This window comes from Tauraco erythrolophus, chromosome Z (genome assembly GCF_009769465.1).
Source record: "Tauraco erythrolophus isolate bTauEry1 chromosome Z, bTauEry1.pri, whole genome shotgun sequence".
NCBI classification, from domain to species: Eukaryota; Metazoa; Chordata; class Aves; order Musophagiformes; family Musophagidae; genus Tauraco; species Tauraco erythrolophus.
The window spans coordinates 9,959,617-9,972,587 of record NC_141496.1 but is presented as its reverse complement, the minus strand read 5'-3'; the positions used below and the strand labels follow the sequence as shown (position 1 = coordinate 9,972,587).

The 12,971-nt window shown below is 41.6% G+C and overlaps 1 protein-coding gene across 50 annotated transcripts in view; it reads right to left on the bottom strand.

Moving 5' to 3' along the window:
* CELF4 (CUGBP Elav-like family member 4) overlaps positions 1-12,971 on the bottom strand; it is a 724,170-nt gene that overhangs the window by 67,241 nt on the left and 643,958 nt on the right. For all 50 annotated transcript variants that reach the window (XM_086629112.1, XM_086629073.1, XM_086629095.1 and 47 more), the window contains one exon: positions 12,484-12,563. In XM_086629112.1, the coding sequence (XP_086485238.1) occupies positions 12,484-12,563 (80 nt within the window). The remainder of the gene's footprint in view (positions 1-12,483; positions 12,564-12,971) is intronic.

Sequence of the window (12,971 nt, the reverse complement as noted above, 5' to 3'; positions counted from 1 at the left end):
TTTAAAGGCAAAGGAAAACAAATCTTTTGCCTGATTGCTAGGACTGTTTCCCATTAGTTACGGCCTTCCAAATGGAGTGAATACACAAATGAAGCAAAAGCTTTTCAGAAGACCAAATAGTACTGCACAGCATCAGGGAAAGCTGCTGCTTCTCCCTAGAACGTCATTCACAGGAAAAGTTTTGTGAAGATGTTTCCTTGCACAATATATGCCTGAATTTTCTTTTCCTGTCAACCCTATAAGTCTCCTCTGGCTCAGTAGGTTACTGATCTCTACAGATGGTTAAACATCTTTTTCTTGAAAAATTGATGAATTTGGACCTAATTTGCTAAATCATGTTTCACTTTAAACTTAATGAATGTCCCATTGGATGTAAGCATGCAGTTAAGCACTTTACTGCAAGGGTGTCTCTCTCATACAGGTAGACTTTTCTATGTTGGTTAGCTCAAATGGAGCCAGTTAGAAGTTCTGGGCCAAAAGTATTAAAAAAAGGGCTTGTTACATTAAAGTTCCAGTGAGTAATGCTATTGAGTATGAGAAATCTGAATGCGCAGATCCTATTAAGTACCTTCCAAAATGTCAGCTGTATGCAGCAGCTGAGATGTTTAAATGAATGGGTACTGCTGGATACTTCTCATTTGGGCAATCAGACTACCTTCCTAAGTGTCACCATGTGAACAGGGTTGCTTGTGTTGGAAATTCTGTGACTGCAAAGCAAAGCTAGGAGGATGCTAATCTAAGGATCCTTGACATTAGGGTCTGTAAGCCAAAGGAGGATTTCTTTACTTTGAGTTCTGCCAGATCAGGACATTTGGTATGATGCCTCCTAAGTTTGAAAAAAAAAACCACAAAACAACAGATTTTTTTTTAAATGCCTGCATAGCTCTACTGAAAATAAGGCTCTAGAATTAGCAGTGAGGGCCTGACCCCAACCTGGGATTTTAGACAAGCAAGAAAGAAACTACTGTCCAATTAAAACTGTAGAGCAGAGGGAATTTTAGCTAGAAATGTAATTACCCACGCTGGAAGATGGCCAAAAGACCAAGACTAACATCACCCCCCCTCTTGTGAAATATGCTATGTTTTTCTGCACTCAGGGCTTCAATTTCATGTCTCATGTGAAAGATGAGCAGGACAGCAGTTGCTAGGAGCAATTCCCATTGTACAGTCCTGAGAGTTGGTTTAGACACACTTGAGACGAAAGTGACAGATTCGGAGTGGGGAAAGGAGGCATTCATCCAGGGCTGGAGTGACAGACACTTTGATAACACTGCTCCCTCAGTAGAGGGGATTGTTCATGCAATGTCTAAGCAGACAGAGTTGCTGCAGATACTTTCCTTCACAGGTCTCCGGAGCTGTAATTTATTTGGAGTGGAAGCTTGATTTAGGTTTTACTTGCCCATACACTACTTAGCAGGTGTCTCTCTGAGCTAAAGTTGCTTTCCACAGGGCAACAGAATCGTTGACTCTTGGTGGCACTGTACCCAATTCTAATTAGAAAGAACTCGATATATAACCTGGGTATTAGTATGCCCCTCAAATCAAAGTCAGATATCCAAACAAACTAAACTTCAAAGCAAAGTTCTTCAAGCAGCTCTGCATTTTCCAGCTCAGTTTATGGATGATAAAAGTCCTCACAGAATCGTTCGCCTTCCTTAATGTATTATGAAGCAGAAAGTGTTGTTATACTGGTAGACTGGATATTTTTACCTGCTATTTAGGAATATGAAAGCAATAAATAATTCTTTCTTGTCTGTTTGAAGAAAAACTTAAAATCCAGAATTCAAAAGAAAATCTTATAGATTTTCCTTTCCCAGTAAGAGTAACATGGTTTTGAAGATAAAGTATGTTTAGTTCAGTGTTTACTGAAAATACACTTTCCCTGAAAATATCCTTAAAGAAACAAATGATGACTTGACTTAATTTTTTTCATAAATTATTATTACTATTAAGAAAATATTTGGTAGCTGCAGCATAGGGCCCCATGAAAGATAGTATCTGAATGATCTCTCCTTCTAGCTAAATAGGCAAGGATGAAAATAAGAGAAGTGGAATAATTCCAGAGTCATAAAGTGAATCGTCTATAGTCACAGCAAGGCAGCATCACAACCAGGTACGGAGCCCCATATGCTTCGGGACTTTGCTGACATGAGCTCCACTCTTCCTTGACACTTCAAGATGAGGTGATGAACAGCCTAAGAGAACTTGGAAAGAAATAGATGTTGAAGAAGGGCTGGCAAGCTGGGCAGATACATTTCAACTGTGCACGTGACATAAAAGAACATTTCAGCGGCACTGAGTTGCAAACACACTGCACGTGACTGGTCATCCCAGATCACTGTCATGCTGCATGACTCTAGGCTATCACGGTGTAAAGCACGTTGCTTGACTGGGTAAGAAGTATTTGCCTTTTTGCAGTATATTTAAAATGAAGATCTCCAAGCACTGTACAACTGTGGGGTCGTTAACTGATAAATAATTCTGCTTTTTGGGGGATATCACTCATACTTCAGTATGGTGAAACAGATGGTCAACTGAAGCTACGAAATGGTGTAAACTCAGTAAAGCTCTGCTGGTTTTGGTGGAACAAGAAGTCAGTTTAAGCTGAAGGATCTGCCCTTACTGCATTTCACTCCACTAAGACTGAAATGTATTTCCTCGCTGTTGAGTGAGACTTCATAACCTCTATTCCAGTGAGTACCACACAGACCTTTGGGATGGGAAGTCAAGCATATTCCCCTACCTAATTTCAATTGCCAGGGGCCATTTGAGACAAAGTCATTGGTGTCTGGTAGGATCCTTTGCATTTGTGAATTTGTGTGGACTTCAACTGAGGGTCTTATCTGAAAGTTATTGTTTGATCTAAGTACATCTTTGACCTTTAAAAATTCATTTTGATCTTTGCAAAACCCATTTGGGTAATAGCTACTGAATCACTTAATGCCAGCTATGTTTTGGGCAGGGATAGCAATCTACCAATTACTAAGGTCTTTCTGTTTTCCTCACAAGAGCATGTATTATCAATCTAGACTACACACCTGAGCAGGGCTGGGACAGAGTGGATTAAAGGAAAACAAGCAGAAGAATCCAGAGGGATTTAATGTTGATCCAGAGCTGACTTAAAGGGAAGGTCCCACTGGTGTAAATGAGGTGTGGAGCAAAAGCAAGAGGAAAGGAAGAGGGGGAAAGAAAGAAACCCCCTCGAAGCAAGCAGAGAGGTAGACACCTAATGCTTACTTCTTCAGTCCTCTGCACAGTGAGAAGAGCACATCCTTATTAAAGGAAGGTGGTGATGCCCTGTGGAGCTCCATCCAGCAGGCTGGGAACACCCGTGCTGAGCAGGGCATGTTTTATGCCTCCCGGACTGGAGGCTTATCAATGGCTCTGATCTCTCAGAAAGGTCGACAAATTATTTTAGCCCCCCCCCAGGTCCTAATCTCATCCAAACAAGTGTTGAGTGCAGAAATCATCACAGGGGCTGATGCTGGTGCCAGGACTTGGGCAACACTTGGAGATGGCACAGTCCTGCTCCCACTTTCCCCCAGCTGCCTCCATGGTTGTTGCTTTAGTTCCCAGCTCCCCTTGGACACATAAAGAGATGTTATGGTGCCAACTAAATCCTTCAGTCTACAGCAAGGCTGTGTGGCTCCTGAGCAGTTATTCCTCTTATCCTGTTTGGAGGCAATGAACACCGTGGTTTGGAGGGAGCGAGGAAGCCTGGTGATGACAGCAAGCGAAGCCTGTCACGTCCCATGGATCTCTTTATTGTCCTGCCAGATGCCTGTGCGGCTACAGAGATGTGACTAGAGAAGTAAAGGCCATCTTTGGCGCCAGTATGATTCATACCCCTGTCAGGCAGCCGGACTGTCTGGATTTCTATTCTGGGACCCAGAAACATGTGATTTATTAGTTCATTTATGAAACAAGGAGGAGGCAGGGAACACAGTCTTACGGTTTTATTTTTTATAGCAAGAATTAAGGGAAATTATGGTAACACTGGGAAACTTCTAGCCCAAAGATTGTAGAATCGGCTTTCTTGGTGGCAGCAGTGGGGTGGAACAGTCCACGGACCTTAATACCTCCCAGCCAGAACCCCCTGCTCAAAGGAAAGCGAGGCTGAGCTATCAAGAACCATTGGTTCTTGATGGAAGAAATGACTTCAACTTAACATCTAGATATTACACATCCATTGCTTCTTTCATCCAAAAGGACAACACATGACTTTATAAATGGTGTTCAGGTAGCACATTGAGAAAAATCATTCATTACTGGAAGGAGGGCCAGGCCTGCTGCTGGTGAGTTATGAATGAGTTCCTAATGTATTATTATTTTTTAATAGAAGGAATGGGTGTGCTCTGTCTTGCCTTGAGTTAAACAAGCCAGTCTGTGTGCTACACAAAGAGTGCATGGTGTGTATGTTCTTTAGAGAGCAGAAGATCAACAATGAAGAGAAAAAAAATGAGTCTAAGCTGACGTCTCCATTCTTTTCTATCAGCTTCTCTAACATCAACAGTGTAAACCGAGGCCTCAGCCTTCTGCGTTAATTTGAGCAGATGGACTTGTGTTGATGATACCCTACTCTGCCCTAGGCTTTGTGACTTTGGGCAAGTAACTTCAGGACAAATTCAGCTGCGAGGCATGAAGGGCACTTATATTCCGGACTCTTATCATCTTTCACCCGGAATTACCTTTGAAAAATCCCTCCTTTATGTTTCTGTGTTCATGTAAAACTAAAGTTTAATGACTTTCCCATTTCCTATTTTACCCTGATAGCCTGAGGGAGTCAACAACTCTCTAGCTCTCTACTGACTGTCACATGGCAGCTTTTATTAGCGGAGGACTTGAGCCCATGCTGGAATCCAAATGAGAGTAAATTTTGGTGGTTAATTGATGCTCTGAATCATGGTCTGTTTAATCATTATATATTTGTACTATGGGTTTGTCTAAGTTTTTGTTTATGCTCCCTGGATATTTTGAAGACATCGTTGGGAAGTAGGGTGGTGGACTGATGGCTTCAATTTCAACCTTCTTAATTCTATGTTTTCCAGATTTAAGTAAATATTAAGATTCAGATGCTCAAGCATCCACTGGCTACTACCTCTTTGCTGGGACCAGGAACAAGAATTGATGTGATGTTGGCTACGAACTGGCTAAATATACTGATTAACTGTGTATAGGACTGATTCATGCCTAGACATTGTATTGTTGCTTCTTTTGCATATCTCTTGTCTGTCGTTCCTCAGAAGGGCATTCAGATGACCTAATTGCAGTCATTTTGTGCATCTATTCCAAACCAACAATTACTTAAGACAGATAGATGTCTCTCTGAGGGGCTAGACTTGCTCCATCAACTGTAAGAGAAGTGTAGATGATAAGATTACAAGTGACCCCAAAGTTTTATACTCTGACCAACACTTTGATGTAGTTCACCGAGGTCAACTCTCGCCTTTAGTTGGTAAGCTGCTGCCTGTGGCAAATGTCCTGTAAGAGGTTTGTATGGTGTTTATCACATAGCAATTCCCTGTAAGATCAACAATAACCACACTTCCAACTGTAGTTGGAAGTTTGAAAGGAAATTTGCTAGGATTTCTAAGAGGGTGAAGAGCATGTTCCTGTGGAAGTGAGACCTGCAAACATGAATCTGTGGCTCCACACACCTAGCTCCTAGATCTGGTTGACTTTGTGAAGATAAGTCTTGCTGGAAGTAGAATATGCTGCAAGTTTTGAACTGCCATCAAACTCCTCCAACTTTATGAGAATGATAAACTCTCCTTCCAAGCACTAAGGCTGCCATGAGCCTAAAGGGAGAAGGGAAGTGTGCAGCTGCACGTGTGTGCGTATTTGCGAAGAAGGGAGGAGAGATGAGGAAAGTTTCTCCTATGAAAGAAATGATCCAATTTGAAGCAAGTCCCTCATGGGAAGAGCTGTGACAGAGGCTGCTCTGTTCCTGTTAATTTTCACAGTGCAGCTGTCAGCGGGTCTGTAAATAGTACTCCGCGAAGCCAACACTTCCTATCCACACATCAACCATTCAATTAACAGAAGAACAGAAGAAGGAAATAAAGTGCACCACAGCCTTCTATCACGGCTTTGATGTTTCCCAGCAATTTATGAAAGTGTACACAAATCTAATTACAAGCCCCAGTGCTTCCCATTTACATGGAGCTCCTCAAGTTCAGAGCTGTTTATATCAAAATAATTGTTAAAAATACCTCAGCTGATCTACGGCATTGTGGCCCCCCACTCACCGGAGCCACCATGCTGCTCCTCCCAGGGAGTTTCTGCCGACTCAGCACTTTGGTGCCAGCGTGCACACATCATAACAGCCGCTTCCCCGCCGCTCTGCAAGCAGGGCACCTGGGCTACAACTTCATCATGCCCACAAAGGCCTATTTTCCTTCTTTCCTCCACCTGCTCAGAGCTCCTTCTGCAGACTGCTTTCCCTCCCATCCCTAATTCACCTAAATATTCCTCTGCTGTGTTGACAGGGAGTGAGAACAGCTGCTCGGCCAGGTTCCATAATGGAATTGTGTCTGCAAAGCACTGTGAAGTTGCCTTCAAAGTCGTAACCACACTGTAGGAATGCACAGCAATAATAACAGCAGGCACAAACGCGAGCTGGGGTCAGCCTCTTTGATGGGATGCTTGAGCATCCAAAGCCAGGAAGATGGGAACCAATGCCCTGTTTGTTGTGAGTTTGAAAGAAGGCCACTGCACGTGATGTACCGGCAATGACACTTGTTTCTTGAGGCAATTTTTGATAATCTCATGTTTAAGTCACTCTCACTTGGTAAACTAAACAGGTGAAAAAATTATCCAGCTTAATTAATGGCAAAAATCTCTTATGGTATGAGAGGGTAGGTAGTACATTTTATAAAGCAAGAAGAGAATCTCTTCAACTGACTATTAATTGTGTTTGGCTGGGATTTTCAGTGCTACGGGTGGACTTCCAAAGAACACGGTGGGCAGAGGTTGAAAGTCAGTCTTGTTCAAGGTGTTGTGTCATTTGTATTGTCTTGATTAATTAAAAAAAATATTAAATATAACAATTAGAGATCTAATTGATCTGTCACATAACAACACTGAGCGATAGTTGCATAATTTGATATAGGTGGTTCCTGAGCTGAGATCTGAAGTTGTTTTTGTCATTTCAGCTGCACAGAAAAATGTTGAAAGGAAAGCCCCCAAGTTAACAAGGTTTCGGTTTGCAGTACATTTTTATTTTTTTTAAAGTTCAACTAAGTTGAATCTTTTCTCTGAAAGGTAGACATCTGTTCATTGGTTATATCCAAGTCTCACATTTTCCATTGTTTTCACAAACCCAAGGATTCTATGTGAAAAGTAATTTTCATGGAAGATGTTCAGCCAGGCAGAGATAGGCTTGGGATGCTATTGCCTAGACACGGAAGAAACGCTGTGGGTTGGCCAAGCTGATGGAGACTTCTATAGTAAAACAAAAGAGGACTTGGTCTATGTGGTGGGGGAAGCTACCTTATAGGGTTCTGGAGGACTTAGCGGTCTTAAATTTGTTAATTAAAGACAGATATAGAATGGACTTAGTGCTAAAAATTAGTGTGTTAGGCAAGTTCATGGCACACCTAACAGATCAGGAGTCAGAGGACTCAAATGGGGGATGCCTGGTTTCTGAATTCCAGACTGCTTCAGTTGGGCATCAAACACCCAGAACAGGATTCAGCTCCACTTGCATTGGACATGAAGCTAGGTGTCCGCTCTAAGCAGTGGAGAGGCAGATCTTAAACTACATGTTTAAGCATCTTAGGCAATCTTAAACTACAAGTCTGACCTATGTGGGAGGAATCACCATCAGACAAGAGGCCGAGTGAATGGCTTTAATATTTGACTTGGAGGTGACTAATATCATCTTGTATAAAATTACCCTAGATCTTTAGGTCCAGCAAGATTACTGTGGTAACAACAAGTGCAGCAGAAGAATTTCAGGGTGTCAAGGTTGTGTAAACTGGTGAGCAAAGGCAATTGTAGACTTTGAGACATTTGCAGGAAGTAAGTGCTTTTAGTTTTTGTTTTAGCTTTTTAGTAGTATGAACTCCTTTTCATATTAAGTTGCATTTCAGATCAAGAACTGCTATTTTGAAACTGGTAGACCATAGGAATTTGACACCTAAAATTAGCTAGAAGGTACACTTCTATTTGGGTTATGGTTTGACAGATTTCAAAATCTATTTCTATAAAATAAAATTCCGTCAGAGATATCTATTTCTCTCTATTGATTACAATAGAAACTTAGATGACAAACACTTGGATGACAGCCTCAGACATAGTTCCTTAGCTTCTGGATGTCTTAAATCAGGTGAGATGAGTCCCACCTCAGGTGTTCCATCTAATGTCGTTATGGAGATCTCCATTATAATTAGTGAAAGGGACAGGCATACCCAGAAGGTGATTTAAACCATCCTAGCACAGATAGATAAAGGGAAGAACGCACAGATCTCTAGAAATGTCTCTCTCTTTTCTTTGTGTTGGAATCCTAGGAGATGTTTAGAATAGCTGACAAAATTTTAGACTGTTAAATCTAAATGAAATGAATCACACTCTTCACTTCTTCTAACCTGTATGCAGAAAATGTAGGTAACAGCACTCTTTTACGCCTTCCAGGAATTAATCTTTAACAAAAGAAATTCTGAGGTGCCACAGTGGGAGAGAGGGTGAGAAAGGTGCAACAGTAGTATAGTTTCCAACCCTGTGTACTTTCTGGATGGGATAAAAGCTGCTGTAATTTAGGTATGTGTGATGAAGCATGCAGGAGAGTTTATTCTGCGTGGGTGGATGGACAAGGCCATATCTTAGATGTGTTGGATGTGTTGTGTAGAATGACTCTTCAACATTTGGCCTGGTTATGAAGACATGGAGAGAAGGAGAAAACCAAGCTGAAGATGATGTCAAGGTAGGAGCATGACTGACAGGTTGGATGATAACGTTGTCCACAGTGATTGAGAATGGAGGCGGAGGAGAAAGGAGACAAGGTTTGGGAGGAAAAGTTCAAAAGCTCTGTTTTATACATATTGAGCTTGATCTGACAGCTAGACATCCGCTAGGAGATGCTGGAAAGACAGGCCAAGATTTTAGGTTGGACAGGAGTCAGTCCTGCAGTAAAGAAGTTAGATTTGCAAGCTGTCATTATAGAAATAGTAGCTGAATTTGTGTCGGTGGATAAGGCTGCTAAGGACAAGGCTTGGATGAAGAAGGGAAGAGAATCAAGGGAAAAGAGCTGTTTATGTCCCCATATGGATAGGGAAGAGAGACAGGAGAGGACAGAATAACCAATGCTGAAGGTGCAGAGCATATAATTGCTATAAATACATTATAAATACATGTAAAAGTACAGGAAAATTGTGATCTCTCATAAAGGAGGACATGGAGGTCAAGTAAAACACTATCCTAAAGCTGATGAATTGATAGAAATATGATTTTAAATGATCTAAAAAAACCTCTCCTGGCAGGTATATACAGAATAAATTTTGGCCTGCTCAAAAGTAAGGGACATTGGGAAAGTTATTTCTCAAAGCAATTGATTGTGTGAAAATTGGAAAGTTGTAGACCTGTTTGGTGGGCCCTTAGGAGAAACCAGTGCCTTGCATAGAGAAGTGGTCTTACGATGGATGGCGGTCAGGCATCTGTCCAAAGAAAAGTTAATAATTTTTTTTTTTTTAAAAAAGGAAAAAACTTTAATAAAAGAAAGTTGCCTTTTGAAACTATTAGGCAACATATGTTGTGTGAACAGGAAGTCACAGTAGAGCAATAATCCTGACAGCTGTGGTGAAACAGGAGTCTGCCGCAGGAATGAACGGCTCGAGACCTGACAAGAATGATGATGGATGCCCCTTTGGTAGTACACGAGGACAAGGCAAGAGACGTTTAAATTGGCTGAACCACAGGAACAACTTTGAGTTGGCATCGCAGCCGGACAAATGAGGCCAGTCCTAACGGTGAGAGAAATGGGAGGGGGGACTGAAGGAAGATGGTAGCAACGCACCCCTTCCTCCTTTCCAAGGATGAGGGCTGCATCGCCATCTCACCACGAGGTGGCTGCATTTCTCTGTGAACATCCAAGTCCTGAGAGCAGCTGCACACCCCGAAGCACCATGAGAATGAGCATGGGAAGAGAGATCACTTGCAGGATTTGACCCATCTTGTTGAAAGCACCTGAAACGTTTTGAGGCCCTGTGGGAAAAACAGTTCGTGATCCAGTGGAGCCACTCGACAGATCCTCACTAGTCTGCTGAGTCTTGGTAACCGCCCGTGTGCTTGCTCATAGCTCATGGTAGACACAACGCAATGCCACGTAACTTAGCTTGTAATGAAGAGGATGAAATTAATAATTTTCTACTTGCTTTTCCTGTGAACTAAGAGTAGGCACGTGGACTGCTGCTAAGGCTCAGCCAATTCATGGAAATTTGTCAAGCCATGGAAACTTGAACGTGAATCTGAGATCTGCATCTAGTAAGGGTTAAACTGTGATGCTTTTTCGGATGCCCACATTTGGTTATTTAATAACATTTCTAGAGCAGTTATTTGAGTCAAATAAGGCAACAGAAAAAATGGTCCCATAAAAAACTAACTCATGAAATGGCCAAATTCCTCATTGTTTTGCACATCCTAAGCTCAGTTGATGTCAGCAGGATGGAATAGAAATTTGCTCCCTAGTGGTCAAAAAATGAGTATTTTTTCTTATCTAAAGTGTGCTGAAAATAGGAAGATAAGGGCTGGGGAAGGGTAAGGATATTTTGGGTATAGTAGATCTAGATAAAATCTTCAGCTCTTCTTGGGCTTTGTCTCTTTTCTCTCATCTTCCTCTCACCTCTGTGACCTCAGTTTGCAAATGTTTTAGGACAGGAACTGACTTTTTATTACACCTTTTTGTGGTACCACACCCTGTGGAACTGCAATTTTTTATGTTGGTTTACACACATTATCACTTTGAGTCAGAGTTCGAAAGAAAGTTACTAAAAGTATCTCTTTGACCTGTCTCAGGAAAGATGCCCATAATACTTCACTATGAGATGTCAGCATTAAGTCCAGTATCTGGTTTTGTTAGAAGAAATCTTTTAGGAAAAGACTCCTAAAAGCATTGTAATACTTCAAAAAATTGGGACCCCTATCTGTAGGGAGGTTTTTTTAATAGCATCACTGGTAAACATGTACTATTTTTAATGTGTAAGATGGGGTTCAAAAAAATGAGATCTTGATGATTTGCTACTTTTAGAAACCTTTCCCCTGTAAAGAATTTTCCATTTTTTTTCCCTGCAAAGACCTAGAGACAATCTGCCAGACCCACTTTAAACTTACTTGGGTAATTCATGAATTTATATTAGAGTCTCTTACTAAAAAGGAGACTTTACACTCTTAAATATCTTTTATTGAGCTTTCCTGTATCCTTTCCAAGTTGTCGGCATGCTTCTTAGCCTTTCATGATTTACAGTGTGAATAATTAGTAATAAAAATAATATATGATTATAATAAACCAAAACATGTTGTACCAGATTGTCTTTCCTTGCTGATAGTGGAATGCCTTACATTCCATCGTGTCTGTGTGATGATGTGCAAATATCATTTTGTGTATAAAATACGTTTCCATTTCTACTTTCCTGAACTATCAGTCTTGAAGCCTCATATTATTAGATATTTGTCCAAGTGGAACGATCCCTCAAGTGTATTCTGGAAGATTCAGTAGTTGGTCTGACTCTCTCTCAAAAGTTGTTTGTAGGGGACCACGTTTATGCTGAGGCACTGGAACAGGTTGCCCAGAGAAATTGTGGCTGCTCCATCTCTGGAAGTGTTGAAGGCCAGGCTGGATGAGGCTTTGAGCAACCTGACCTCGTGGAAGGTGTCTCAGCCTATGGCAGAGCAATTGGAACTAGATGATTTTTAAGGTTTCTTCCAACTCTAGCCATTCTATGACTCTATGATTTACATCTAGGTAGGCACTTTTGTAGTAACTGTGAGAGGTGCCTGTCACTGTGTGATTTGTCTCTAGCTTCTAGTGCCATCATGTGAACATGCTGCTCTCTGCTGAATGTTGGCAAAAAGTTCTTTATTCTTCACCTAGAGGCAGGGGCTCTTTGGGGAAGGAAAACAAAGAAGCCCTTAGACAGAAGTTCCTACTTGATTCATGCCTCTGAAACTTGAAAGGTTACACTCATGGTGAGTTTGACCCAACAGTTTTGGCATCTGTGAACCGTATGTCTTTTTTTCAGGTCATCAAAACTGCTGGTGATGGAACACAGCACCCCTTGATGTTCTGCATCTGTGTGAAATGACGGTGTCATCCTGGCCTTTCTACTGATGAGTTAAGCACACCCCAGGCTCTGCATGCCTGAACTGTTATTCATCCTTCCTGGAAAATGAGTTGCAGAGCATAGATAAATCTTCCCTCCTCCTCAATCAGGCCACAGGGCAGCAAAGGCTGGATGGACCCTTACTTGCCCGTGTTACAGAGCTACTCACCGGCATTGTCTGGCTGCCATGCAAGGCATTGATGGCTGCTTGGGCCTCCGCATGTGAAGAGTACTTCACAAACGCACACCCTGGAAGAGGAAAAAGAAGAAAGGTAAACAAGGTTGCATGGCTACCATGAAAGTCCGTCTAGCTGAGTATCCCATCAAAACTGACCAATAAAGATGCTTGTGGAGGAAGTACAACAAGCAAACACGCTCTTGGTTATTCCTTCTCAAACTCCAGTCATCAGCAGCCTGAGGATGTCTTAAAGCAAAGCTGCATCCAGAATCCCCACACTGCTTGTAATGGGCATTGACAGACCCAGACCTAGCAAGTACATTTTGAATCCACTTACATTTTGACCTCCACAGCTTCCCAAGGCAAAGCGTTGCACAATTTTATTATTTTTATGGGTGAAAATTAATTTATTTTTATTTGTATTGGACTTAATGCTGAATGCTTCTCCCTCTGGTGTTATGAGAAACAGTAAGGAATTG